The 24432-nt window shown below is 42.4% G+C and overlaps 1 protein-coding gene across 1 annotated transcript in view; it reads right to left on the reverse strand.

Annotated features, from left to right (window-relative positions):
• Positions 1 to 17280: 17280 nt before the first annotated feature.
• The window catches only part of LOC134603414 (cholesterol side-chain cleavage enzyme, mitochondrial), a 59019-nt gene continuing 51867 nt past the window's right edge, over positions 17281 to 24432 (reverse strand). The window contains exons 7-9 of the mRNA XM_063449351.1: positions 21678 to 21756; positions 20837 to 21028; positions 17281 to 18111 (exon numbers count right to left, since the gene is read on the reverse strand). Of these exons, the coding sequence (XP_063305421.1) occupies positions 17998 to 18111; positions 20837 to 21028; positions 21678 to 21756 (385 nt within the window). The 3' untranslated portion in view covers positions 17281 to 17997. The remainder of the gene's footprint in view (positions 18112 to 20836; positions 21029 to 21677; positions 21757 to 24432) is intronic.

The following is a 24432-nucleotide window of genomic DNA, read 5'->3' on the forward strand; positions in this document are numbered from 1 at the left end:
CCAGAAGACAGAATAACGAGAAACAAGCCGAGGTCAAAGGGTAGGAGAAAGTCACAAGTCAGTTTAACAAGCCAGAGAGTACGTAACCAGAAACACAAGTTCAGTATCAATACTAGTAAGCAAAGACCACAACAGGGCACTGAGAGACAGGAAAGGTAAGTATTTAAATCCTTGCCTTAATCCTGATTGGATAACTTCCAATCAGTATTAACAAACACACGTGGGGGATATCTATACCCCCCACTGTGATTGTTGCGCTGTAGCTTTAACGCCGGGTCACGTGAGTGACCCCGGCGTTCTGATATTAGTGCCGGCTCCCAGCGTGCAGCGTTAGACATGCTGCCGCTGGGAGGAGGAGAGGAGGACGCGAGCGGCGTGTCAAGGGGAGAGGACGCCGCTCGCTGACCAGTAAGGGGAGGGGGGACCGCGAGTGACCGAGGGTGAGTGCTGCGAGAGGATTGCAGCCTCCCCTCACAGCCGCCCGCGGAGCCCTGACAGTCTGAGAGCGTATGTGTCATATTTGTGACTTTTAACAAGAAAGAGAATGCACACCAAAAAAAGCCACAATAGTCACTTAACCTGGTTTAATAAGCCAATATCAAATACAGGCAAAAACAAACAATTATAATTAAAGTGACAAAATTAGGCACAAAAAATAAATCAAAAAAATTCAGGCACCTCCTGGTTGCCTTTATCAAGGGAACATTATCAATTAATGTTCCCTTGATAAAGGCAACAGGAGGTGCCGAAACGTTGGGGGGTTACTTTTTGTGTCCTGTTTCTGCCCTATTAGGCTTGTGAAAACTTTTGGTAATTATCATTGAATTTTTTTGATTTATTTTTTGTGCCTAATTTTGTTACTTTAATTATAATTGTTTGTTTTTGCCTGTATTTGATATTGGCTTATTAAACCAGGTTAAGTGACTATTCTGGCTTTTTTTGGTGTGCATTCTCTTTCTTGTTAGATTACTATTTATATGGGTATTTGAGGGAATACCAGTGAGGATTAGCACCCAGATGGTTATGCTTTCTGTTAATTAGTCTCTCCATACTTTGTTTATTGTATATTTGTGACTTTTAACATTTCTAACAATGAGAGCTGGTGTCAGTGTAATATATTAATTTGCGGTTGCCTTATAGGCGGCCGTAGGCCCAAAGGGGGTAGCTCAGCGTCCCCATTAAATGAGGATGGTGGCAGCTGCTACGGTTTATTGCCTCTTAATACATATAATACATATAATAAGTAACAGTGAACTAGTGATTTGGAATGAACTATAGGTAAAACTTTGCCTGTATATAGTAGTGGATGGGTAACAGTCCTCTTGTAGGTTCCTGTGTGAGTTGTCATCCCACGCTCCGGAGTGGTCACCAGGTTACCCGGGTTGCTCAGGTACAGTTCGGGTGGTGGCCGCTGTGTCTGAGGCTTGCCTTTGCCCCTGGGGGATAAATGGTTTTAGGGTAGCAGAGTTCCACTTTTGGGGGGCTCGTCCCGCCAGTTCCTGCCCGTTGGCGGCCAGCGAGTCCGGTGGTAGGCCCAGCGTGACTAGCAGCCCTACTGCCTCTTAGATATTGTGAATGTCTTGTGTGACATTGTCCTTGATGACCTGGAGCGTGTGCGCCAACCGCCAGCAGTACTGGATCTTGTGGTGTCTGATCAGGGCGGTTAAGGGTGCCAGGGATCTGTGCCATGCTAATGTATGTCCCGATAGATCTGTGTAAAAAGTGAGGTGCATGTCTTCGAAGTCATATGGCGTGCAGTCCCTGGTTGCGGTTAGAATTGCTGCTATGTCCTTCCCGGTCATTAGGCGGACCACCAGGTCCCTGGGGTCCCCTTCGGAGCCTTGGGCGACTTGGGGATGGGGCAGAATTCCTCCAGACCCAACGCTCTCCCTTGTCTCGGGGGCAGCAGTTCTGTGAATAGTCGCCGTCGGAGGTGAGGCAGTTCCTCGTCAGGTACATCCTCCGTGATGCCCCTTATTTTGACGTTTAGTTTGCGCCTAGTATCTTCTATAATGGCAAAGCGTTGGTCATAGGTTTTGTGTTGTTGTCGCATCTGAGCAATCTCCCGTTGGAGTGAGGCAATTTGTGTAGCATGTTCCCCGGTGGTGCCCTCCAGGGTGCCCAGCCTGCCCGACAGGCCCCTTATTTCCTTGCGGATCTTTGCCGTGTCCGCCAGGATGGTGTTCTGGAGGGTCGTCAGCAATGTCGTGAGGATCTCGGTGGTAACCGGAGAGGAGTCAGGCTCTTTAGGGGCCGGTTTAGCAGTCTGTGCCACAGGGGTTTCGTCCTCATCCTCCTCCTGATAGAAGTCATCGGATATGTCCGAGAAGTTCTCGGGGTAGGTGGCCATCTTGGGCCTTGCCACGTTGCTGGCCTGGCGCAGGAGGTCGCCGATATGCAGGCACTGGCGTGGATTGTCCGGCTTTAGTTTCTTGGTTTTTCGTCCCATTGCTATGGGTGAGTGTCAGGGGGTATGTTTGAGCAGATGTGGAGGGATTTCGTGTCCCAAATCAGGTAGAAATAGCGTCGGTAGTTAGGAGCTCTCATGAAGCGTGTCTGCTCGGCTCGGTAGCTAGGTGATTGGACATATTTTAAGGCTGCAATAGGCTGTTCTGTTGGCAGAACTCTACTTCCCCTGATGCAGCCTTAATTGAAGTATTGTGGCTGTAATATATAACAAACTCACTGTGGCTTGCCTCCCTCTCTTACCTCCGAGTGCTAGCTGTACTGCTGTGTAGTAGGTTCCCGGCTACACCCAGTTCCATTTTGAGTTCCTAACAATAGTGCTGGGCATTGCTTTAACATTAGGTGCCTGCCACGGTGTCTTAGTGGCGCCCCACTCCCCAGGTTCCTCCGCCACTCTGCCGTGCAGGTAAAGTGTGTGCAGGTAAAGTGACATGCATCATTTTCAGACAACTATCCCATTCAAAAATGTTTGCTTTGAATAAGACAGTTGCCTCACTCTGCAGGCAAAAAATGAGGTAAATATGATTCTTCTGCTTTCCACACTCACACTCCAAGGGGGCAGCCTAAGTTGGGGAGTAGAGGGAGTCTGATCAGTGTGGTTGACGCAGATCAGGCTCTGGTGCCAGGTTTCTCACTCCTGCTGCTGCAGAATGATGCCCTGTTTTTGTCATTAGTGGATGGGTCTGAAACTGAGATGGGAAAGTAAGAGGGGTGGGGGAAGAAACTCCCCTAGCTGAGAGGCGTGCCCAACAATACAATATGACCAAGTTTATAGTAAGTTTATAAATGTTTATTATTTAGTTTTCAAAGTTTTCTTGCTTTATTTTGGCTTGTATATTTGTTTAACCCCTTAAGGATTTTATTCCAGAAGTTTGGTCCTTAAGGGGTTAAAAGTGTTTGCTTGCTAGTTTAAAAAAACAATTGTCAGGTGATGTCTGTCATTTTAGGGTAGATACCATAGCATTCTTTACTCCCAGATACTTCCTATGCCTACACAAATAGAAACAGAATTTGATGGCCGATAAGAACCATTCGGACAATCTAGTCTGCCCAATATTCTAAATACTTTCATTAGTCCCTGGCCTTATCTTAAGTCTAGGATAGCCTGATGCCTATCCCATGCATGCTTAAACTCCTTTACTGTGTTAACCTCTACCACTTAAGCTGAAAGGCTATTCCATGCATCCACTATCCTCTCAGTAAAATAATACTTCCTGATATTTTTCAACCTTTGTCCCTCTAATTTAAGACTATGTCCTCTTGTTGTGGTAGTTTTTTTCTTTTAAATATAGTCTCCTCCTTTACTGTGTTGATTCCCTTTATGTATTTAAATGTTTCTATCATATCTCCCCTGTCTCGTCTTTCCTACAAGCTATACATGTTAAGATCCATTAACCTTTGCTTGTAAATGTAGATCTATTAAGTCTGGCACCGGTTCCACCATTGAGTGCATGCATTATTATGATTAAAAGAGGGCTACCAGACCCTACCTGTGGCAAGCACTGCTCTAACATTAGGTGCCTACCGTCTTATAGCTCCACTGCAACCTGGCCCCTGAGCTCCCATTCAGGAGTATGAGGAGGAGCAGGGGAACAGTGGATTAACATGAACATATCAAATGCAAGTGTGCCATTTGTTCCTGAACTCCTTTAACCCCTTAAGGACCAAACTTTTGGAATAAAAGGGAATCATGACATGTCACACATGTCATGTGTCCTTAAGGGGTTAAGCTGCTTAGTTTCATTTATTAAGTAATTTTTTATTATTTATTTTTATATGAGATCTATCTATCTGTTTCCCCCAGATATATTGTATAAACAGCATGTGACTCAAAAAATGAAAAAGTCATCCCTTAGCGGCATCTATAGTCTTAACTCTTTATTACACCTATTGCAGCTGTAGTAGAGAATGTAGACACAAAATCAATCCTGAATAGGAATAAAAGTCTATATGGGTTTATTTCCTTTCAAATATTGGAACCGTCCACATACTTTGAAGGTAATAGTGCCATAAATACATATTCCTATTCATGAGTAAAAACACTTATTTAACAGAGAGTACTGAGTAAATCCAAGTTTCAAGTCTGGAACCTCAACAGCTTAAAATGTAACCAGCCATGACTGCTATTTATAACCCCCCCCCCCCCCCCCCCTTAAGTGATGGTAAATGAAGGGAAAGGAATTGCACTTACAATTTTCTGGAGCCTATACTCAGCTCCAGATATGTGCGCCTGGACGGTACAATCCCCGCCTATGGATATGTAGATGGTCCTTGGATGTCCTCAAAAAAGGGGGTCTCCAGCGGTGGTAGGGTATATCTCCTTTCCAATAGCAGTAGGCCGGTATTCGAATAATTTGTGATATATAAAAGGGATAAAAACACAAAACAGTGCTCTCTGGATAATACAAAATAAAATGATAAAAAAATGGAGGTATACTCACAAGTGAACAAGAGGTGGCTGCACTTCTCCATTCCTCTCGCCCCACCACTTGCCCACTTGATCCTGTCCCATCTCACCTCATCAGATCTCTCTCCCCTTGTCTTGTGCCTATCCTAACACACATCTTTAACTGCTCTCTCTCTTCTGGCACTGTTCCTGCTGACCTTAAACATGCCACTGTAATACCTATCCTGAAAAAACCATCTCTTGACCCGTCCTCCCCCTCTAACTATCGTCCCATATCCCTGCTCCCTTACTCATCAAAGCTTTTGGAAAGACTTGTCTTTACCCGTGTGTCTCACTTCCTTAATTCCAACTCTCTCCTTGACCCTCTTCAGTCTGGCTTCCGCCCTCTCCACTCTACTGAGACCGCTCTTATCAAAGTGACTAATGACCTAATCTCCGCTAAATCCAAAGGTCACTACTCCATATTAATTCTCCTTGACCTCTCTGCTGCCTTTGACACAGTTGATCATTCTCTCCTCCTTCAAACTCTTCAATCACTCGGTCTCTGTGACTCTGTCCTCTCTTGGTTTTCCTCCTATCTCTCCCAACGCTCATTTAGTGTCTCCTTTTCCAAGGATACCTCCTCCCCTCGCCCTGTCTCGGTTGGAGTTCCCCAAGGCTCTGTCCTTGGTCCCCTTCTATTTTCTCTTTATACTGCCTCTCTTGGAAAACTTGTTGCCTCTTTTGGATTCAACTACCACCTGTACGCTGATGACACTCAGATATACCTCTCCTCACCGGACCTCTCCCCGGCCGTCCTGCTACGTGTCACTGCTTGCCTCTCTTCCATCTCTGACTGGATGTCGTCACGCTTTCTCAAACTTAACCTCTCTAAAACTGAACTCCTTGTCTTTCCTCCTTCTAATACTGATCCTCCTCTCTCACTCTCCCTTCAAGTCAGTGATATCCACATAAGTCCATCCCTACAAGCGCGCTGTCTTGGCGTCATACTTGACTCTGGTCTCACCTTTGAGTCTCACATCCAGTTTGTTGCCAAGTCCTGTAGGTTCCAACTCAAAAACATAGCCCGCATCCGCCCCTTTCTTACGCAAGATGCTACCAAGGAGCTTGTCCATGCTCTAGTAATTTCCCGCATGGATTACTGTAACCCTCTCCTGATTGGTCTCCCCAAAAGCCGTACTGCCCCGCTACAGTCTGTAATGAATGCTGCAGCTAGACTGATTTTCCTATCCAGTCGGTCCTCTCACACCTCGCCCCTCTGCCAGTCCTTACATTGGCTCCCTGTATCCTATAGGAGTCAATTCAAAGTGCTAACCCATACATTTAAAGCACTGAACAATTCCAGCCCCTCTTATATCTCTTCACTGATCCAGAGGTATGCCCCTCCTCGTACCCTCCGCTCTGCCCGCGACCACCTCCTGACCGCTGCTCGCACCCGTACGGCCAACTCACGCTTGCAGGACTTCTCACGGGCGGCTCCTCTCCTATGGAATAACTTGCCTACTGCCATCAGACTCTCCCCTAGTCTTCAATCATTTAAGAAGGGCCTTAAATCCCATCTCTTCAGGAAAGCGTATGGCCTCCCAGAGTAATCTCTCCCTTACATACCTGTCCCTATGGGATAGTGCTTTGCTCTCTCCTCCAGCTCTGCTTCACTCCTACTTGATATTTCCTATCCTAATGTTTCTAATACCCCACCTCCTATAGACTGTAAGCTCATTTGAGCAGGGTCCTCTTCAACCTATTATTCCTGTAAGTTTTCTTGTAATTGTCTTATTTATTGCTACATCCCCCCCTCTCAAAATATTGTAAAGCGCTACGGAATCTGTTGGCGCTATATAAATGGCAATAATAATAATAATAATAATAAATAGGATATTGCTCAATATATGTAGGCGTAGGTGGTATGATCCCCACCAAGGATATCACTCCTCGAGTCCTCCAGTGGGGGTGTTAGAGAGAGTAAAAGGAATTATATTATAAAATAAAATAAAATAGAGTAAAAAGGATAGGCTTGGAGGCTCCAATAGCATAAATGAGCTATCTTTATTGTAGATAAAAAAAAAAATAGTAACATAAAACAGCTTTAAAAAACGCCTTTCTCCTGCAAAGAGGCTTTATCAAAGTGTTACAGCATCAGATGCCTATCCTGTTTAAATAGCAGATACAATTGATTACATCATCACAATTAGTGACATCATCAATCATGTGATACAGAAAACATATTAAAATGTATTAAAACAAACAATAATACAGTGCAGATGGGAGGGGGACATAAAATAAGTATAAATTATCAAATGGATAAACATAAATCTTAAAATTGAGGAAGATAAAAGAAGAGTTTGTGGTAGTTTTAAGAAGGGCACCAAGATGGATGCCAAATTATGTTAATGGGGGACACCAACATGGCTGCCGCTGGTTAATTTTCCCTATATCAAAAGTGTGGATAGAATACCTAAATCCCTAGTATAGGCGATGGGGAGATGGAAGAGATGTCTCCCTGCTTAAAACGATTATTTTTAGGCAAGAGAAAGTAAAGGAAGAGGGAATTTTTTTTTCTTCCAGCTTTATCAAAAAAAATCAGAAAGAACAAACAAACAAAATGGTGACCCCAACCCAAACCAACATGATCAACTGGGGAAGCATCGCCATGGAGACCATCCTTACACAGTCTTGTAGTGCAGGGGGTAAGGGAGGGCTGGCCTTATGGTGGGAATGACAGACATGTCCTATGTCACATGACTGACCGGGTTACGTTGTCATGGAGATAGGAAACAATACCTAAACTGAGATGAAACAGGGGGAGGAGGCTGGCAAGAGGAAAGGACAACATGAGTCTCCTTCTACCCCATAGAATTATGGGGAATGTAGTAAAAGGAAGAAATACATGCCTAAAAGAAACTAGAAAAGGAATATAACTAAAACACAAAATAACAGTAAAAGGAGAATGGAACTTAGCAACATTTAAAAATACAGAATAAAAACTCTGGGCAAATGTAAAAAAGGTGTGATTAAAAGTCCGTATAAGAGAAAAAGGATCAGATAAAATAAATGTGAGAGACCTTGGGACATGAGATCATAAAAGGAGTCATACATTGTTTATAAAAACACAATAAACACTGTAGTACCTATGGAAAATGTAAAAGGGGTGTGGTAACATTAACAATATTAGTTACAAAAAGCTATACAAATCAAAATCTACGTTTAACCCTTGGGGTACCAAAGTGTCTAGTGTGAATACCCAATTCATCTCTTTTTTCCCTAAAAGTTTTGGGAGGTTACTTTTTCTATGGCACAAAATTTGAAAAACTTGGGGTCTTTCTTGTGGATTAAAAAATGTTTTGACACGGAATGGTTAATGTAACCTTTTTTTATGTTTCTACAATGCTCGGCTATGCGGGTTTTTAAGCATCTTGTAGTCATGCCAACATATTGCAGTTTGCTCGGGCCTTCTAATAAATAAATTACATTCTTGGAATTGCATGTAATAAAATCATTTATTTTGTGTTCATAAGGGGAGTATTTTAAATGTAAAAGTTGTAAGTTTGATGTGTTTGTTGTTTGTACTCCTGCATGCCAAGCATTTTTTGCATTTGTAGAACCCTTTATGTTAGTTAAAGAAAGAAGGGGTATGGGAATTGTTTTTTTTTGTATAGTTTTTGGTGAGGCAGGTTTTTAGGTTGGGCCCCCCCTAAACACGATATATGGTTTTTCTGGTAGATGTTTATTTAAAATGTCATCCTCTTTCAGAATATTCCAATGTTTTTTAATTATTTTTTTTTATGTAAAACTTTTATTATTGTAGTCTAAAACGATAGGGAGAGTAACCTCTTTGTGTGTTTTTCGAATTGTTGTATTGTAATAACTGTCTTCTATCTGCTTGATTTATTTCAGCAATTAAAGTGTCTATATATTTTTCATTATAGTTTTTCTCTTTTAATTTTTCCTTGAGATCTTTGGCTTGTTCATTAAAAACCTGATTATCATTACAATTACGTTTTAATCGTATAAGTTGGCTCTTTGGGACGCTGCGGAGCCACGGGGGATAATAGCAGCTGCTGAAGTCTATGAAAGTATTGGTGTGCACTTTTTAAAAAAAATGTTTTGGTGTGCAATTTGCCGTTGTCTATATAGATTTCTAGGTCTAACAATTGTACCTTAGTGGTGCTTATTTCAGTGCTAAGCTTAATACCCCTATCATTGTTGTTTAAAAATTTTTTAAAGTCATGTAGATCATTTGTTGTGCCTTCCCAAATAAAAAAAACATATCGTCAATATATCTACGGTATAAAATAATATTAGATTTCCATTGTATGTTAGACCAAATATAGTTGTCTTCCCAATCGGCCATGAACATATTGGCATAGCTTGGTGCTACCTTCGTCCCCATAGCTGTGCCTTGTTGTTGCATATAAAATGAGTCCTAAACCCAAAAATAATTATAGTTAAGAATGATGTCCAGGCCCTCTAAAATAAAATTAGTTAGAGTTCTGTCACGATACCTTACCTGTCATCCTCGGACCCACGCAGTACAGCATCCTCCTTCACTGAGCGGCACGGCACCTCTGACGCCGGCCGCTCACTCAGAGCGGAATTTCTAAGTTCGGCGCATGCGCGCCACTGCCGTCGGCTGGAAGCCGACAAGATCATGACGCAACCACGCACCCGGACCTTTTGGGGGCGTGGTTTTAAAGCAAAACACACCACACTATAAAAGGGCTGTCTTGACAGCAGTAAGACGCCCTAGTGTGGTTCTTGCTGGTTCCCATAGTGCTCTTTATGTAATATTGGTATTCTCTCCTGGTATTTGACTTTTGGCTACTCTCTTTGACTATTCTACTCTCTGGTTCCCTGTACTTTGGCTTGTTAATCGTTATTCCGTCTTCTGTTATCCCTTGACCTCTGGCTATCCCATTTGACTACTCCAACGTGAGCCCGGCCATTCTAAGGTCCGGTATACGTTCTATAGTTAGGTTGCACTCTGCGTGAAGGGGTCACTGTCGTGACATTACACTAGGGCCATGGACCCTGCAGGTGTTAACCCTCTTGGGCTTGGTGCGGACAATAGGTTTGAGGAGCTGGACCATCGTATGGACCAGATCGCCCTCGCCGTACAGACATTAATCAACCGCACTGCTTATCTCCAGCCGGAGGAGCAGACTCCTAGTCTGAGACCCCAAGAACATCCCATGGAAGTGCTACCTACAGGCACTTCCAATCAGGCTACAGCACCTCTCAGGTATGGGGGTGATCCTAACGGATGCAGGGGGTTCCTAAATCAGATAAGCATATATTTTGAACTCCATCCTAGAGCTTACCCTACCGATAGAGCTAAGATTGGGTATATTATCACCCTGTTAGTAGATAAGGCTTTAACCTGGGCTAATCCCTTGTGGGAGAATGACAACCCCATAGTCTTTAATTACACTAACTTTGTTGCAGCTTTCAGGAGAACTTTTGATACCCCAGGCAGAAAGACTAACGCTGCCAAATCCTTATTGCGTCTAAGACAAAATACCCGTTCTCTAGTAGATTATGCCTTGGAATTCCGTACTTTAGCTGCAGAAGTCAGATGGAACGAACAAGCATTCGTAGATGTGTTCCTGAATGGAGTGTCTGATAGAATCCTAGATGAAGTGGCCACAAGAGATTTACCAGATACTCTAGAGGAGCTAATAACATATTTAGCTCATATTGATGAACGTCTTAGGTATAGGCAGAATACCAGAGAGAGACCTAGGAGAGTACCGGAACGTCTTGCTCTAACCTATCCCTCGTCCGAAACCCCTCCAGAACCCATGCAATTAGGGGCTACAAGATTGTCTGAGACAGAGAGACAATACCGTAGGAGGGAAGGTTTATGTTTGTATTGTGGCAGGAAGGGACATACACGAGTGAATTGTCCTAACCGGCCGGAAAACTCTCGCACCTAAGTTCACAAGGGGGACAGGCCTTGGGTGTTATGTGTATGTCCTCCTTCAATGATAAAAAAGATCTCCGGCTTCTTCTACCTATTACTTTAGAATGGGAGGGAAAGAAAATATCCACCCTTGCTTTAATTGATTCTGGGGCTGCTGAGAATTTTGTAGATCTCTCATTCGGGCAGAAAAATACCCTTCCATTCCAAAAAAGATCGGCACCCTTGGCCGTTGAGGCCATAGATGGTAGACCATTATCGATACCTCTTATTACCCAGGAGACCATTCCTCTAGTATTATCTACAGGTCTTCTTCATAGGGAGGTTATCATTCTGCAACAGATAACATCTCCTATTTTTCCTGTAATACTTGGGTTTCCTTGGTTAGTCCAGCATAATCCGTCGATTGACTGGGAAAAGAAGGAGATCATTAAGTGGGGAGATTCTTGTCACAGTAAATGCATTACTCCGATTAAACCAGTAGGCTTATTCAATATACCTACTATGGAACCATTGACCACCCAAATACCCAACCAATATATTGATCTTAAAGATGTCTTTGAACCTAAAGAGGCAGAAAAATTACCTCCCCATCGTCCCTATGATTGTCCTATTGAATTGTTGCCTGGTACTATGCCTCCACGAGGTACGGTTTATCCCCTGTCGATGGCCGAGAATAAAGTATTAGAGGAGTACATTGCCGAGAATTTAAAGAAAGGGTTTATCACTAAATCTTCATCGCCCGCGGGTGCTGGGTTTTTCTTTGTATCTAAGAAAGAAGGGGATTTAAGACCCTGTATTGATTACAGAGGTTTGAATAAGATTACTATCCGTAATGCTTATCCTATTCCCTTAGTGACTGAACTATTTGACAGGTTAAAAGGAGCTACTGTCTTTTCTAAACTAGATTTGCGGGGAGCATATAATTTAATCAGAATAAAAGAAGGGCATGAATGGAAGACTGCTTTTAATACTCGTTATGGTCATTATGAGTATCGCGTTATGCCCTTCGGCTTATGCAACGCCCCAGCAGTCTTTCAGGACTTCATTAATGATGTGTTGCGAGACTTTTTACAAATGTTTGTAATCGTATATTTGGATGATATCCTGATATACTCTAAAAACATGAACGAACACTATGAACATGTCAGATTGGTTCTTTCAAGGTTATTAGAGAATGGTCTCTATTGTAAATTGGAGAAATGTTTGTTCCACAAGGAAGAAGTGCATTTCCTGGGATATATCATTTCTAGTACGGGTTTCCAAATGGAGCCGAAAAAGTTAGAAGCCATTCAGCAATGGCCCTTACCAGTTGGACTTAAAGCAATCCAACGCCTCTTGGGGTTTGCCAATTACTATAGAAAATTCATAAAAGGATTCTCTTCAATAACAGCCCCTATTACTGCTATGACTAAGAAGGGAAGAAATCACAGGGAATGGTGTACTGAAGCTAAAAGAGCTTTTGATTTATTGAAAGAAGCCTTTTCCTCAGCACCAGTATTAAGACACCCTGATCCTTCTCGTCCTTTCATACTGGAAGTAGATGCATCCGAGTCAGGGATAGGAGCAATACTATCTCAAAGACCTTCGGATGATCAACCATTGCATCCTTGTGGGTTTTTTTCTAAAAAATTAACGGAAACTGAGAAGAGATACAATATAGGGGAGAGAGAGTTGTTGGCAATTATTTCTGCCCTTAAAGAATGGCGATACTTGCTTGAAGGGTCACCCATCCCTGTTACCATTTTTACAGATCATAAAAACCTCTCTTACTTCAGTGAAGCCAAGAAAATGTCTGACAGACAAGTACGTTGGTCTTTATACCTCAATCGTTTCAATTATGTTGTTACATACAGGCCAGGGTCAAAAAATACTAAGGCTGATGCTCTATCCCGCCAATATGAACCTGTTACTTCCTCCAATGAAGTTATGTCCTCTTTAATCCCTCATAATCGTATTGTAGCAACTGTCTATGCAAAAGTCTCATCGGGATTAATAGAGGAGATCTCTACATTCCAAGATCGTACTACCTTGACTGTTCCACAAGGAAAACTATATGTGCCATTGACCTATCGGAATAGAGTACTATCCCTCATGCATGACTCCAAAATGGCAGGGCATCAAGGGATACATAAAACCACATCATTGCTGGCGGAACGGTTCTGGTGGCCTTCCTACAAGAAGGATGTGCGTGAGTTTGTCCTTGCTTGTAATATTTGTTCCACTACAAAATCGCCTAAGGGTCGTCCTATAGGACTCCTCATGCCCTTACCTATTCCAGAGACTCCATGGTCAAGTATTGCTATGGATTTCGTAGTAGACCTACCCCCTTCTAAGAACTACACTGTCGTATTAACGATAATTGACAGATTCTCCAAGATGTCTCATTTGGTTCCTCTTTATAAATTACCTACATCATCGGAACTGGCGTATATATTTATAAGAGAAGTGATCCGTTTACATGGGGTACCCCATGATATTGTCTCTGATAGAGGGCCTCAATTTATTTCTCGTTTCTGGAAATCATTTTGTGGACAGTTAGGTATCAACCTTAACCTTTCCTCTTCTTATCATCCCCAATCTAATGGGGTTACAGAAAGGATGAACCAATGCCTGGAACAATACATCCGTTGTTTTACTTCGGTTCATCAAGATGACTGGGCGGACTTGTTACCATGGGCAGAATTTGCTCACAATCATCATGTCCATGAATCCACTTTACACAGCCCGTTCTTTATAAATTATGGGTTTAATCCTACAACTTTACCGAGTTCCATTCATTCTACCGGAGTGCCAAGTGTAGATGACACCGTTAGGAACATGAGGGAGACTTGGTTAGGGGTTAAACAAATATTGACTCAAAGGGCTAGTGTGTACAAAGCCAATGCAGATAAGCATCGGAAACCTGCTCCCACGTTCATGATCGGGGATAAAGTGTGGTTAAGTACCCGTAACATTAGACTTAAGGTCCCATCTATGAAATTCGCTCCCAGATTCATTGGTCCATTTCAGGTTCTCAAGCGTATCAACCCTGTTTGTTACAGTCTTCGTTTGCCCTCTAATATGAAAATACCGAATTCGTTCCATGTCTCACTTCTCAAACCATTAATTTGTAATCGGTTTACTCGTAATACCCCTCCTCCTCTTCCTGAAGTTGTGGAGGGACAAAACGAATATGAGGTGAGGTCTATTTTGGATTCTCGTTTTTCTAGGGGTAAACTTCAATACCTTTTAGACTGGAAGGGTTATGGTCCTGAGGATCGTTCGTGGGTGGACGCTTCTGATGTGCACGCCCCCCGCCTGATTCGTTTATTTGATAGGAGGCGTTCTAACCGCCCTGGGGGCGGTCCTTGTGGGGGGGGGTACTGTCACGATACCTTACCTGTCATCCTCGGACCCACGCAGTACAGCATCCTCCTTCACTGAGCGGCACGGCACCTCTGACGCCGGCCGCTCACTCAGAGCGGAATTTCTAAGTTCGGCGCATGCGCGCCACTGCCGTCGGCTGGAAGCCGACAAGATCATGACGCAACCACGCACCCGGACCTTTTGGGGGCGTGGTTTTAAAGCAAAACACACCACACTATAAAAGGGCTGTCTTGACAGCAGTAAGACGCCCTAGTGTGGTTCTTGCTGGTTCCCATAGTGCTCTTTATGTAATATTGGTATTCTCTCCTGGTATTTGACTTTTGGCTACTCTCTTTGACTATTCTACTCTCTGGTTCCCTGTACTTTGGCTTGTTAATCGTTATTCCGTCTTCTGTTATCCCTTGACCTCTGGCTATCCCATTTGACTACTCCAACGTGAGCCCGGCCATTCTAAGGTCCGGTATACGTTCTATAGTTAGGTTGCACTCTGCGTGAAGGGGTCACTGTCGTGACAAGTTGAGGGTGTATCTCTATCTCTCTCTAAGATATGTTTTATAGCAGCGCATCCGAGGTGATGAGGTATAATGGTATAGAGGGACTGGACATCACTGGTAACTAAGATGTAATTTGGCCTCCACTTAAAATCATTTAAAATCTGTAGGAGACTCATACTATCTTTCAAGTATGATTTCATATTGGAGACGTGGGGTTGGAGGCTGGTGTCCAAATATTCTGATAGGTTGGATAGGACAGAGTTGATGCCTGAAACTATAGGGCGGCCTGGAGTTTTTTTTCATTTTTATGAATCTTGGGTAGGAAATAGATGACTGGTATAGTTGGATGGGTTATATTTATATAAGTGTATTCATTTCTGTTAATAGTCTGCTGGTCTAGTCCTTTATTTAAAAGAATGGTTAAAACGTTTTTGATATTGGGGGTAGGGTCAGATAAAAGCTTCTTATATACCGTGGTGTCATTTAGTTGGGAGAGAGCTTCCTTCATGTACATGTCTGTAGGGAGAATAACTAACCCCTTGTCTGCTGGTTTTATGACGATATTCTTATCATTTTTTAGAGTTTCTAGAGCCATTTTTTCTTTTCTTGTTAGATTTGATTTGTCAAATTTGCTGGTAGTAATTTTTTTAAGGTCTCTGGTGACTAGCTTTTCGAAAGTATCTAGGCTACTGGATTTGAAATATGAAGGGTAGAAGGTGGAAGTCGGTTTTAGTTTAGTGTATATATTCTCTGTTGTGTTTGGGGGAGGTATCAGGTCACTGGTGGTATTATCATTGTTTTTGCCTATGTAGAATCTTTTTAATGTGGCTTTTCTCACAAATTTATTCACATCAATGAATGCAGAAAACGGGTTAAATTTACGGGTAGTGGCGTATTTGAGGCCTTTATTTAGTACTGCTAGCTCAACAGCAGTTAGAGCTCTGTTAGACAGATTAAATATGCCGGCCCCAGAATCTGTACTTGTATTGTTTTTGGTTATTTTAAGTTTGTTATTCTCTCTTTCCTTTTTTGTATCCTTCTCCCACTCCTTCGTCCTCTGGTGTGAGACTTCTCTTTTTCCTCTTTTATTCTAGAGGCGGTTGTGATATGTGCTGCATGGAACCTATTTCTAAAAAATGGTCCTCTGTGTCAGTGTAGTCTGATGAGAGTGTGTAGACCCTATTTCTTTTGATGAGTTCATTGGGAGATATGGGTGCTTTGAGAACGTGTCTGTTGGGTGTTCTTGGTTTCAGAAAGTGAGTGGTGGTAGTCTTTGTCTTTTGGGGTGAAGTGTAATTAGTGCTGAGTTGAGTGCTGTGATCACGGTGTCTGGTGTGATATGCTGGAGATTTGGGAGAATAGTATGTGTGAGAGATGTGAGGTGGTGTGTTTTTTTTTTTTGAAGATAGGACGATATTGGTGCATGGGTTGATAGGACCTGGGTCTCTTTGGGGATGGTGAGTTGAATCTGGTGTTGTATGTTGGTGCTTTTCTATCTTTGATGTACAGACGTGTACCAGACGTGGAGTGTTGGTACCAATGATTCTTTGAGTAGTCTTTTGTTTTTAAGAATTTTCATTAATCCCAGGGAGCAGGTTTCTAGTTGTTCAAAACACTCCTCCATGAAATCTTGGTCATCTTGATCGGAGGTGGGCAGTTTGAAAAACCTAAGGCCCCTGGAGAAATATTTTCTTCTATATATTTTTTTAAAGGTATTCGCCATTTTAATTTTATCTCTTTACTCATAGCCCTTTCTAGTTTAGTAAAGAGTCTTTGTGATTCTCTCTGGGGGATTTGATTGGGGTGTTCCATAATATTACTTTCATCAAAAACATTTAGGTCAACATTTAGGTCAATACTAAAGTTGTTTCTATATATTCAAAAACAGACATCATATTGCACAATAGAGAGAAATATACACAGTAGGGTATGTGATACAATAAATATTGAGAGTATAGTACATATGAGTAACTGCTTTGATAAGAGCGTATTGAAAAAAATCTTAACCTGAAGCTAAAAGAAGCAAGGTGAATTGTTAGTGAAGGACTCACCTAAGAGTTTTTGCCTTGACCTGGCAGGTGAGCCTACACTTAAATGGCCATTGGAGAGATACTAAAAAATATGAGTAATTTCTGCTTTGATAAGATTGTATTGAAAATGCTGCACAGCCTGAATTTTGGCAGGAAAAGCAGGAATTCTTTTTTTTTATTTGCACATTTTAATGCAATTTGTATATGATAATTTTTTTAAAAGATGGGTTCAACTCCAGGGAATGTCCCTTTAAATGTAACAGTTTAGTTTAGTAGGCAGACTGTTAAATCGTTTGCCATGAAAAGATAAAAAGAAAACAGAAGTTAAGAAAAAACGTTATTTGAGCCGTATCCCAAATCCCTATGCACATTTAAATAACTGGATGCCTACCCCATGTGCTGCCGCCCACCCCATGTGTTCCCTATAAAAAGTTAATAACTGTGTATAAAAATACCCCTCTCTGTCTCATTGCAGATTGTTTACCTGAAGCTAAAAGAAGCAAGGTGAATTGTTAGCGTAGGACTCACCAAGAGGTTTGCCTTGACCTGGCAGGTGAGCTTACACTTAAATGGCCATTGGAGAGATACTAAAAAAAAAATCCAGTTATTTAAATGTGCATAGGGATTTTGGATAGTGTGAAAGCAACCTTTTTCTTTGGTTTCTATTGTATGTATCGGGACTGATGTGTACTATAGTCACGGCTGCCGGCCAGGAGTAGTGGGAGTTTAAGCGCAAGGCTAAATTTTGTATGTAAATGAAAAAAAGGAAGCCTAATTTTCTTATTCACTCTGGTTATAAAGTGTGAAATAACTAAAATTCTAAGTACTTTTCGAATTGTGTGGTAAAATAACCAACTTTAGTCAGCTATGGTTTCACACTATTACTATTTCCTGTTAGATTAAATATTATTATTATTGCTGTCTCAAAGGGACTTTAGCCCATATGTTGCTAAAAATTGGCCCAAACATAAAGTTTGGCTTATTTTTTTTGTATACTCATAATAAACATGCATAATTACTCCCGGGGTAAAGTGTTCAAAGGGTTCACTTGTGATAAATCATCATTAAAGTTCCTTTAACACGTAGTTCACTAGCAGAATACACATTGCTTTTTTATCAGAATGTCCAGCTCTCAGCATTTTCTCCATTGTTACTCTTCAAGGAAGTGGAATGTCTGCAGAATAGCGAGAAATGCAATCCATTCTATATCATAATGAACTGTCCTTAAAAAGGTGTCCAGCAAATGTACATATAAATGAGCAGACATGGGTGAAGGCAACAGAAGAAGGTCTCAAAATATTTCCCTCCACATTTTCAGTTGAGAGGTTTTAGAGTCAGGTGGATGGGTTTTGATGGGAAAATAATGAGATTAAAAGTTGTCCCCACTTCAGACATGCGATTTGTCTCTACCTTAAAATTTTCCAGAATCTGGGGGGGGGGGGAGAGAAAATAAAAATTAGGTCAATAATAATGTCAAGCTGTGCATTACATGTTGGGTAAATCGTCAAAGATATGGCCAACCTAAGTTTTTATATGGTCTCATTCTGCATTTATTCCTGCAAATAACTAATCTTTTTTAAACCAATGTTCACTGATTCTTCTCCCTTACAGGCATTGCATCCCACTCCCTCTCTCCCACTATGTATCTGTCCCACCTCCCTTTTTTTGGCCTCAGTATAAGCTCTGAGATGGCTAAATGGACAAATCACAGGCTTCTCTATGAGGAGCCTGTAAGATGTCTGCCCAAGGCCCCAGTGATGTCGTGGGATGATGAAAATGTGGGCGCTGGATTGCAGGTGAGTAAAATCCTTTTATTGCAGGTGGCAGGGCAAATGGAGGGGGTGGGAGGGGGCTTCTCCATAGTGCCCAATATTACACCGAGAAGGCACCCCCCTCCAAAAAGATTGGAGTAACCCTTTAAGGTAGTAAAAATCAATTTATTGGTAAATACGTTTAATAAGCTGCATGGAGCTTAGAAAGACCACTATAAGTTACTAGGAGAGGAAAATGGCTGCAAGAACAACACTTCTACCCTATCCTATGGAAAGTATATACTAAGCTGTATTTAGTATTTACGTATTGTTTTGTTTTGTTTTAAAGCCATCTTATCTGCTACATTTATTTTACATTATAGCACTTCAATGGAATTTTTTTTATATATATTTGTTTTAACAAATCATTAGAGGTTTACCTTAAAACAGTTTGCAAAAGTTGCAGCCGTCTTGTTGGCTGCCTTAACAAATCCTACTCTTTTAACCCGCCCCCAGACCTTAAGTGGCTATTTCAATAGAAAATCTGCACTTTTGTAAAACGAAAAAAAGAGGACACACTCTTCACACATAAAGCACATCAGCAAAGTTCAGAAATACTTGTAAATACTCCGCATACAGTGATTGATCAACAATCTCCAGCACGTACAAAATAAATAAATAAACAAACACACAACTACAGCTAAAAAGCAGCGGACTGGGGTCGAGTAGCTTGTTTTCTTCTTCCCGGTCTGATAGGAGGTGCGTGCACTGCGTGTGCAGAACTTCCTGTCATACCGGGGAAAGGGAAAAAAGAGCCTCTACCCCAGCCATGGTACACAAGAGGAGGGAGGTAAGCGAACACAGATTGGGATAGAGGGGAGGAAATTAGACATGTAGGGTGCTGGGGGAATAAGACACCTGGAGGGGGCTAGGGTATTGAGGCACATGGTGGTCTAGGGGATTGAGACTCATGGGAGGTGGGGGAATGAGACATGGGGAACTGGGGGATTGAAACACATGGAGGGGGGCAGGGGTAATAAGATACATGGGCGGTGCTGGGGACTCAGACACATGAGTTGCTGGGGGACTTAGACACATGAAGGGGCTGGGGCAAGGAGACACATTGGGGAAATGGGGGAAAGGGACATATGAGGGGGACTGGAACACATGAGTGGCTGGGGGACTGAGACACATGGAGTGGCAAGGGGATTGAGACACATGGGGGGGTTTAGGGATTTAGACACATGGAGGGGCTGGGAGATTGAGACACATGGAGGGACTGGTGGAATGAGACACATTGGGGAGCTGGGGGAAACGGACACATGAGGGGGACTGGAACACATGAGGATCTGAGAGATTGAGATACATGGAGGTCTGGGGGATTTAGACACATGGAGAACTAAGGGGTGGGTATGAGACACATTTGGGGCCTGGGAAGAAGAGATAGAGACACACAAAAAGCCTGGGGGAGGGAATTGGACACACAGAGGGGCTGGTAGGGGAAGAAAGAGACACACACAGCAGCTCGGCCACTCTACACAGCAGGAGGGAGATAAGCGGACACAGACTGTGATAGAGGGGAGGAAATTAGACACATGGGTACTGGGTGATTGTGAAACATGGGGGGAGTGCAGGGGGATTGTAACACATGGAGGGGTGCTGAGGGACTGAGACACATGGAAGGGCTAAGGGATTGAGGCACATGGAGGGGTTGGGAAATTGATGCACATAGAGGGGTTAGGGGGAATGAGACACATGGAGGGGCTGGGGGACTGAGACACATGGTGGGCTGGGGGATCAAGACATGGGGGCTGGGGGAATGAGGCACATGAGAAGGATAGGGACACATGGTAAGCTGAGAGATTGAGACATATGGGGGCTGGGGGGAATTGAAACACATGGAGGGGCTGGGGGATTGAGACACATGGGGAGCTGGGGGGATTAAGACACATGGGTGGGCTGGCTGACTGAGACACATGGGTTGGCTTGGGGAGTGAGACACACTCGAGGCGGGGGGAGGGAATGAGACACAGAGGGGCTGGGAAGGGGAGAAAGACACACAAAAAGGCTGGGGGAGAAAGAGACACACAAAGGAGCTTGGGGGAGAAAGAGACATACAAAGAGACTTGGGAGAGAAAAAGACACACAGAGAGACTGATGTAGAAAGAGACAAACAAAGGCGCTGAGTGAAGTAACAGACACGCAAAGGGGCTGGAGGGGAGTAAGAGACACACAAAAAGGGGAAAAATGGGGGAGGGCTGCAAAATGCATCTTTGCCTGTGTATCCAAAAATCCTTGCTCCGGCCCTTCTCACATGTATATGTCTTCCCAGTTTGGGTGCAATTTATAAAGTCACATTAGAGACGTGCAACTCTGGTTATCTACGTTCTGCGCTCACGTACATGAATGAGAAACAGATGCATTTCCATCTCTGCAATTCTGCGTCCTAAACACTGCCGCGGCCCAAAACCGAAGCCCAGCCCTTTGAAATGTTTAGACATATTTCCCAGCCATCGCTGTGGGGAAAACCGCTCCGGAGACTGGAAAACCTCTGGGTTCCGACCCATGGCATACAGCGCCACTTGGACCAGTGTCTAGATGGGGAGAATATTTGGATAGAAGTAACATGCATAATAATAAATAAAACCAAAAACATAGCTCTTCGTGCCTTTTAAAGGCAAATAAATCATTATCATTTTAAATATATACTCTAACAACCGCAGACGCAGTCAGCATTAGTGCCTGATGCATAACACAATATGCATAATAGGAATCTCGTGTCCCATAGTTTATCCCCCTTTTAATTTTAGCAACTAGAGGGCTTCAAGGATTGAAACAGACCGTTGGTACGCAATCTGAAAACTATGCATTTAGCCATAGGGGTACAGTATGTCTAAAAGCAGCTTCCTATTCTAACCCACCCAGACTTTCAGTAAGGATCCCACAAATAAAAGTCTTAAAAAATGAAATCAATTTATTAACCCCCCCCCCCCAAAAAAAACATGTAAAATAATTAGTCCGATTGAAAAAGCCACTCAGCCACTCAGTAGGACTTCTCACTTTTTTAATTGTTTTAATTTTATAGCTTGTTTTTGTAGGTTTTAATAAATTGATTTCATTTTCACAGATAGGTTGTCTATTCTGGTTTCTATATAAAAATGACTATTAAACCCACCATAGATTATCATTTTAATATAGTCTACTAGTATAATATCCTAAAGCGCATTCGTGTCTTATTCTTACCCCTTGTGGTATGTTGTAATTCCGAAGCACTGTGTCCTTCTGAGTGTATCGCTGCAGAGTGATCGCAACTGGATGTAACCTAAAAAGAGATGGGCAACTGTCAGGAATAGGCACACTCAGAACGCTCAAGAGACTTTCTGAAGCCTAATGGATAGACAGAGTCTATATACCCACTTGGTGGCGCTGTTAGACTATTAATTAATGCATATAAAAATAAACTATTGCAGTATTACATTATGGAGTTTCAAAAAAAAAAAAGAAAATTAAAATAAATTACAGAAAGTTAGTTGGATGAAACGCATCTTTCATCACATTATCCTGCTGAATACTTCTCTGTAATCTCAACCACAATTCTCTTTAGTCCCCATCGCCTACACTAGGCTTGGCTATTGCTAATAACAAATTTCTTTAGAGGCTCCTACATCCCTATCTGTCCTTATATATTACTACAGAATCACCTGCCTTTTCTGGTCCTTCATATCTTCAGCCCTTAAAGGGATACTATAGTGCCAGGAATACAAAGCTGTATTCCTGGCTCTATCGTTCCCCCTGCCTCCCTTGTACGCCCCCACCCCCAGTGAATAAAGGGTTAAAAAGCCTCTATTTACTTACCCTATCGATGCTGGGTCCAGGTCCACCTCCTCTGACGTCCCTCGATGAGCGGGCGGTAATGCGCATGCTCAGCAAAAGCCTCGGGCACATTAAACCCCCCCATTGAATCAATGCTTTCCTATGGGGAAAAATCTGATGTTGGATGTCCTCTTGCAGAGCGTGAAAACGTCCTGCATCAATTATCAGACCAAAGATCTGTTAGGATCCAGGAAGCTCCTCCAGTGGCTGTCTTGCAGTGCATAGACACCTCTTGTAGACAGCCACTGGAGGCAGACTTAGGGCTGCAATGTAAACATTGCAGTTTCTCTGGAACGGCAAAATCTTTAACATTGCAGCACTAAGTGCAAAAGGGACACTGCACTCAGACCACTTCAATGAGCTGAAATAGTGCCTACAGTGTCCCTTTAAATCACTCCCTAATGACGTTAGTCCTACCTAGATGCACTCAGTTTAGTCCTACACAACTGAAGCAAACTCCCTCTTCGCATCCTCTTCGCAAGACTTGTGACAGCGTTCATGACTTTTAGGAAACTCCCGAAAACCCATCTATTCCTTACTTGCTTCTCTTTAAAAGACAGAAAAATCTTCTCGCTCAGCAATTCCACTCAGAGGTTTATTAACTAAGGAGTGAATTGTATTAAATAAAAAAATAAAAATTTATGCTGATTTGGAAAGATTCCCCAACTCACCTACAGTTACAGCTTGGCTTTTCCAAGATATACTTTATAGTCCATGTGTCCCACTCACTGAAATCACATCTTCACGTATAATTTTATTTTTACTTGGCTTACTGTACCCATCAACCCAATATCCATCATCTATGTGACTTTCTACCTGTTGTCGTTATTAGGCTAGTTCCCTGATTTGACTGATTTCTGTAAAATAAACTTACAAATACACTCCATGCATTGTAACTGCTTCATCTCATTGTAGTTATAGTGCCTGTAGTCGCCTGGCTGGCTGGAGTCACCCCATTTAAATGTTTTTGTATATTTTAATGCTAAATTATAGTCCCCAGCAGCCCATTCCCTCTAGAGAGGCATTAGCAAGAGCAACACTGGGCGTCGCGGTTATTGCCCGAGAGTGTCAGCTGTCTGCTTGTAGCCTATCACAGCCACTCATTACTGGTATGAATTGGTATGGCTAGAAGGAAGTGTGTAATCTCCAGTGGGAGCCAGGTGTGAGCGACTGGGACCCTTATTCAGTGTTAAACGGCTTGAAAATGATGTAACACTGAATGGAAGGACAGCAACATTGGAGTTCAGGCCCTATAACCAATTCAGTGAGATGAAATTATAATAGTTTCTAGTAGTGTCCCTTCACAATATGTATTTAATAAACTATGTGGCGACCGGGGTAGGAATTGCAAATAAAACCAGCATGTGAATAAAACCGTTTCACTTGATTCTTTCCCTACATGCGGTAATTGGGTAAAAGTAATAAACTTCAAAACCTGCAAGTACATTTTTTTTAATAATTTTGGATATGTGCAAGAAAATAACCTCTGTGTAGATGAAACCTGCTGTATGCACAGAAGAATATAATAATTTTGGATAATGTAACCCTTCATGGGTCAGTGACTGAAAGCCTCTATTACCTATGTAATTCCATAATGGTATTCACACAAGGTTCATGATACAGTCTCTAGTACCTAAAAAGTGTATTCCAGCATGGATTGTCATGCTTATTGAGAATCGGTAGCTCTATGACATCCTGCTGTCCTTACTTGAGTAAGATATTCCATTTTAGTATAGGATCTATAGACTAGACCGGAGTAGGCAACCTTTTAGTAGTACTGTGCTAAATCAATAGCTTGAAGTCCCTTGGTGTGCCTGTCCTATTTATTTATTTTTTTAAATTGAGGTGCGTATGCTGCTGTATTCTGCTTGTTATGGGTGCTGCAGTTACTTTGTAATGTATTTGTGTGTATGTGGGCGGTCATATTGTACATGTTCATGAGTAGTTTGTGGCAATGTGTATGACACCTATGACTGTGGGCTGTGTATGTGGACTGCTTTTGGAATAGTGTGTGTGGACTTCACATTGTGTGTTTGGTGATATGTGTATGTGTGGGCTGCTTTTGGAATTGTGTGTCTGGACGTCACATTCAGGGCCGGTGCTAGGATTTTTAGTTACACAGGCG

Source organism: Pelobates fuscus, chromosome 3, assembly GCF_036172605.1.
Source record: "Pelobates fuscus isolate aPelFus1 chromosome 3, aPelFus1.pri, whole genome shotgun sequence".
Taxonomy (NCBI): Eukaryota; Metazoa; Chordata; class Amphibia; order Anura; family Pelobatidae; genus Pelobates; species Pelobates fuscus.